This window comes from Mesitornis unicolor, unplaced genomic scaffold (genome assembly GCF_000695765.1).
Source record: "Mesitornis unicolor isolate BGI_N332 unplaced genomic scaffold, ASM69576v1 scaffold11035, whole genome shotgun sequence".
Classification (NCBI taxonomy): Eukaryota; Metazoa; Chordata; class Aves; order Mesitornithiformes; family Mesitornithidae; genus Mesitornis; species Mesitornis unicolor.
In genome coordinates, this window is record NW_010183526.1 from 58,182 (window position 1) to 64,152 (window position 5,971).

A 5,971-nucleotide genomic window follows, 5' to 3' on the forward strand; every position below is an offset into this window, starting at 1 on the left:
ACGTGTCTTTCAAGGAACACAGATGCTTATCTCTAGATTACAAGAAGACACGGTCACTCAGCTCACAGCTGAAAACTCTCTTGACACCTAAACCAATCGTATGTCACTAAATGCAAAGAGCCAAAGCAACTCTTTTACACAATGGCTAAGATTTCAGAATTCTCCTCTGCTTGGGGAGAAATTAATTTGTTATCTTCCAAGAGTATCTGGTTTTAATTACTAGGCTGTAAGAGATGCTGGGCTGCATTCACCTGCTCTTCTTGAAGCTGTTTCTACTGTTCCACTGGTTCACTGAACAGTGAAATATTTGCTAGGCAAGAGACAGAGAATTACAATAGCCTGATATTCAAAGTTAAGATCTGGAAGCACAAAGAGATCTGACCTCTAAATGAATGGTTAAGTGTTGTCTGTGTCATCTATGTAAGGAAGTTTCTCACTCAGCACTCTTCCAGTCCTGCTTTGGGAGGTACCAAACTCCTTCAATGCAACATGAGACCTTCTAGATTTGTAATGGCTGCCCAGAGGAACATTTTTTACTTCACTATGTCCACAGAGTAACCTCCTATTCCCCCAGGAGTTTTTACACCGCAGCTGAATAAGGCTTTCTTCTGTGAATAGTGTCCTTTAGACTCTGTCAATTTACCAGGAGGATCAAGAACTCCTGTAGGGCTCTTGCCTTTTTCCAGACACAGCTCTATGCTCCAGCCAGCCAACACACCTGACACTGCAGTCTTTCTTGTTTGTACGTTTTCTCTGCTACTGAAAACCTCAATGAAGAATGTTCTGCAAACCTGTAACTTATGTTTCCAGCCCTAATTCAAAACGAATTCAAACAGCACTCTCAAAGGATCTTCAGGGAGGGAGATAAGGTTCCTGCCTAGAATGTGGAATTACAAAATTCCTGAGATTTTTAATCTCAGGAATTTTGTAATTCCACATTCTAGTGGGGACTAGTAGTATAATTTTAACAACATGGAGAAAGAAAATACTATTCCCATTTTATATTTATAAGGAGGGAAAACAATATTGTTTTGAAACAAGAAGTTTTTATGAAACAAGAGTCCTGGGAAAAGTACACAGATTTCTGGACTCTGGTCCCCAAAGCCTCCTGCCTAAAAGGCCTACTTTAGGACACCAAGATCTTATTTCAGAAGCACCTGCTCTCTTGATGGAATCCTGAAGTAATTGATTGAATCTCTCAGAGACCAAGCAGCAGCAATCTAACTGCGGCTGGATTCCTGAGCATACCTTCATCAGTAAAAAAATGCTGCCTGTATGCATGTATACATACATTAAGAGAGAGACAGCATTCAAATGAGGATTAGTGGGTAAGTGAAATGACACTGGTTATCTGAGAGAGGTGCTGGGTGTAGAATACAGGTCAGAAACTGTTGACATTTTGGTAATATCTACACCCAATGCTTGCATATATTTGGAGAGACACTGATCCACCAAATGTCTATAGTGAATAATTCCTCAAACAGCTAAATCTAGGAGATGAAACAGGAAAACACACAGTACTTACCACTGTGAGAATTTAGGTGCATTTCCAGAGCTCTTGCATTAGAAAAACTTTTGGTGCACTGCGGAAAGGGGCAGATGCTGGATATCTGCTGAGCACTATCTTCATTCTCCTCCGACAGCTGAGGCCCCTCTCTTTGCCTCCCACTGCAGTAATACATGAGGTGGGCCTGCAGATTCCGCTCGCTTCGATACCAAATGCCACAGGATTTGCAAGGGAATATGTCCTCTGCAAGCAAAAATAACCAGGTGCAGGTTAGCCACAGTGCTCTCGGTGCCAATCAATAAACAGAGCTGGATTATTTCCCCTCACTTCCCCATTAAACGCATGCTTATTTAATAAAATATTGAAAACAGAGCCAGGGGTTTATTAAAATGCCACTTCAGGTGAGAGACTGAATGTGAGACAGTTGTTTCTTTTAAAAGGTGATTTTTAAAATAGCTACTAAAAATACCAGCTAGAAGTTTTTGGCATGTAATTATTTAAAAATAAAATTAAATTAATCATTTGTTGTGAATATGCAGTACTAATTCAAGAACTAAACTACCTTTCACATCACTTAATAGGTGACATCTTTCAATTGTCCTTTTTGTGTGCGTGTGCACAAGTCTTTCCAGTATTTTCCTTGGAATTTTTGAGTGCTAATTGCAGATCATTATGAAGACATATATTTTCAGAATGCTTATGCAGTTATTACTGTAAAATCCTTTTGCTCTGATATTCAGGAGGCCAGACTAGATTTCCTTAAGATCCTTCAGTGTTGAATGTAATATTATACTAAGCAGCATGTTTATTTCCTGGGTTCCTGTTATTAATACTGGAAGTTAAAATTTCTAATGTATTTTGTCCTCTTCGTTTTGGTAAATTTTTACTGTTCCACTTTTCACTATGTGAAAGAGATATATGCTAAGAGTAATGCAAGCTTTCATTGTCTTCTGTCCCGAACTCGCAGCACAGATCTCTGAAGGGAAGACAAGGCAGAGGTTGCACAGAGTGCTTCCCAGCAGCAGCAGGAGTAGGTATTTTGATCAGGTACTGAAGGCTACATACTTTACTCGCGTGAAGAGTAATAATGAATACTGTGTATTTAAAAAAAGCAGATAGATGTTTGGTTGTTAATACCCTGTGAGAAGGATACCTGAACAGTACACCTTGTGTATCTGACTCAGAAGGACAAAAGTCCTGCTTGATCTTTCTGAAAGGTGAACTTGCCATCCTATCAGTAAGAACAAGGAAGAAATCCCAGCCCTTTAAGGTATATCTACACTAGTAAATTAAACTGTGGCAGAGTCCAGACTAGAGGACTGGAGCTTCTTGTTTATATTGTTAAATCACAAGAAGGGTCCCTTTCACCCTTCTGGCTTAAGTCAGTTAATACCTTCCCTATTCCTATGTACAGTTCAGGAGTTACCACAGTCCTAGGATCATTTCCTGCAACTGGTTTGGACACTTCTTGTCTGTTTTTGAGACTAAGAGAGGATAAAATTAGGAGTGCAGCCAGACTGTGTCATCTGAACTCAGGATCAGAGAACGGGCAATTGCAGATAGCATCAAAACACATCTTGGTCAACATCAAAACTGGAATTGACTTCAGAATGCAAATAGCTGCTGATGATTGTAACTGACTTAGTCTTGAAGAACAGTCGGCATGTGCATGCTGATGATTTATGTCATTATCATTCATGATGTAATTCATTGTGTCATGATGTAATTCTTTATCATTCATGACAAATTATGTTGAATTTCAAATATTGATGTGTATAGGATAACTGCTCTGTTCCAATTCTTTTGGGTGGACAAAGTTGAAGACTCCAATCCATTGAAACGGATGAGTCTTTTATTTGTTAAATATCCACAAATGCAGCCAAAATTTACATTGCTTAGTTTGCTTCTCTGACTGCATTGCTAATGATTGTCTAGTTTTCTGCTCATGAATTTGCATAAAATATTTTCACCACTACCAGTTTCTATTTTTCCCCTTGCCACTGAATAATTGTGCATAAATTTAAGATACAAACATTTAATGGAGCAGTTAGTATTCCAGTATATACCACTAATAAAACATTACTGATACAGCTTGCATCATTTGAAATGCCTATCTAATGTGAAAGCTGACATTTCAGCATTTGTTTTTTTGCTTCAAATAGTTTAAAAAATCTGAACTATTGAGGTTTCCACAGAACAGAAAGTCTGAAAGTACTAATAGGAAATTCAGACATGGGCAACATTTCCTATTTGAATTAATTTGACTGCACTCCATCACAGAATTGAAATTTCTGATTATCTTAATGAATTTGACTTCCAGCCATCTTTATTTCTTATGGGCCACATGGCCTGGACAGTCTGTAGCTCCAGTTATGCATGGTGAATATGTGACTCCCATTACATGCCATGCAGAGGAAATGCATTTGAGGAGTTTTTCACGGTGAGAGGATGGAATTCCAGAGAGAACAATGTATAGGGATGGGATCTGAAACTATTACTTCCCTAAAGTGATGCAAAATAGATAAATGTAACTTGAAGTTAATGTTTTAATTCTTTAAAAACAAAGTATTTCAATTTGTTTCAATGGTTAGTTTCCAAATATCTAAATGGATCAATTCAGGAATTTAAAGATTCAAGTGCAAGCCGAATGAGCCAAAGGTGATATTCTAATTTTGATTTTCAAATATAAAATATTAGGAAAAATTATATTAAAAATATCTAGAACACTTGATTTTTCTAGAAACTGGATTGTTGTTTTCTTTCAGAGAGACAGCAAAAGAATGATTAAGAGATGTCTCACTACAAATCTAGAGATGCATTCAGCATACTACTGGACTCGCATCTGGCTCAAGGCTTTACTGAAGGAACTGAATCTCACCAACGCAACATGTGGAAATGTGGAAACAGCCCCATCTGGTCAGGGGCAGAGTCAGAACCAGGGTGGGAAGTTCTGGACAGTGAGATTGCTACTTTAGCAGCCTCCTGGATTAAGGAATACAGAGGTTACTCTGAGCTGCTGCTAAGCCTTTATAGCAAGTAAAACTTGGACTCCTCTTAGCAGCAGAAGTAGCAGTGATCAGTGCAGCTTTTCAGGGCTCTGCAAAAGGCAGTGCTGGCAGCAAAGACGTTTCCAGAAATTTGATGCTGTCTACTTTGCCAAAGCCCAGCGCTGGTCTTGTGTAGATTTGTACAAAAAAACATCCTCAGCTGAAACAAGCTGTGAAGGAGTCTTTGCCCATTAGGCCAGGTAAATCCCTCCCTGGTGGCTCCCTTGCAGCTGTTGGCTATGAACACTGGCATGTCCTAACTGTGGTAACCTAATGGTGGTCCATTCTAGGGGCTTCAGACACCTTCTTTTGGAAAGGTTCTCTACAGTGCTAATTGCTGATTCTGTGAACAGGTATGTCAGCTCACAGCAGCCCCACTGCTGGGGTTAAAAAAAAATGCACTTAGCTAAAGGGCTTGAGGTTGCTGCCAGCTCATTCTCTGGAAGGGAGGACTTGGATGACTTTGACATTTTAACATTTATCTTTTAAAACAGACTAACAATAAATGTGTAGGTATCAAGATTGTTTACCCAGAAAATAAGCAAGTATATAAAAAAAAAAGAAAATCATGGAATGAAATGTGTTACCACAGATATTTTAACTATTCCTGTCTGAAAAGCTTGAAGATGGTATGACTGTGCAAGACACAGTGTTATCTGGTGTGAGCATGAGCAGCAGATCATATGCTTGCATGTGCATTCACACCTGAAATACTGTGTTCTGTAGTTCACTGTATCTAATGCTTACAAACCACAGAAAGCATGAGGAAGTGCTCCAGCATGGGTTCTCAATAGACAAGCTTACAAAGTGCTAAGGATGTGCAACAGGTCTTAGCAATGACTGGTGAGGATGACATTTGAAAAATACTTGGAGAGAAGGATGAGGAACTAGGACTGTATAAATGTAAAAATCAGTAATAAGGAAAAGTTAAAGAAATTAAATTTAATTCAAGCTGAATTGTTCCAGTTCAGGAACTGACTTAACATGTATTCATGTCCCTTCTCTCTAAGGGCAACACTTAATTACATCCTGTATTTTGTACTAGATAGGGTCTAACGATGTCCAGAGGAGATAAAACCACTCTTGGGTAGCCACACTGAGTGGAGATACTACAGTAAATCAGGGCTGCTATAAGGCATGATCTCTGCTGCATTTTGAAACAGCCGCTGAAGAGATGTGTTCTTTCTTTCCACTGAGTATCATGAATTACTACCAGAAGCTGCAGCTGTAAGCAACAGGCTTCCTTGAGCAGCAAAGGCTGGACTTTGTGAGCTAAAACAGGCCTAGCTTATTTACTTTTTAACCAGTGTCTGATCCTGCTGCCTCCAGGAGCAGATCACAGAACCTCCACACGAGGGCAGGTCAGATACTCAGGGTGAGGCTCTTGCAGAGCCCAGCCGCCAAAACGCGCTTTCTC

At 39.4% G+C, this 5,971-nt stretch overlaps 1 protein-coding gene across 1 annotated transcript in view; it reads right to left on the minus strand.

Annotated features, from left to right (window-relative positions):
* ZFPM2 (zinc finger protein, FOG family member 2) overlaps window positions 1-5,971 on the minus strand; it is an 18,645-nt gene that overhangs the window by 5,121 nt on the left and 7,553 nt on the right. The window contains exon 3 of the mRNA XM_010184174.1: window positions 1,526-1,750. Coding sequence (XP_010182476.1) covers window positions 1,526-1,750 — 225 coding nt within the window. The remainder of the gene's footprint in view (window positions 1-1,525; window positions 1,751-5,971) is intronic.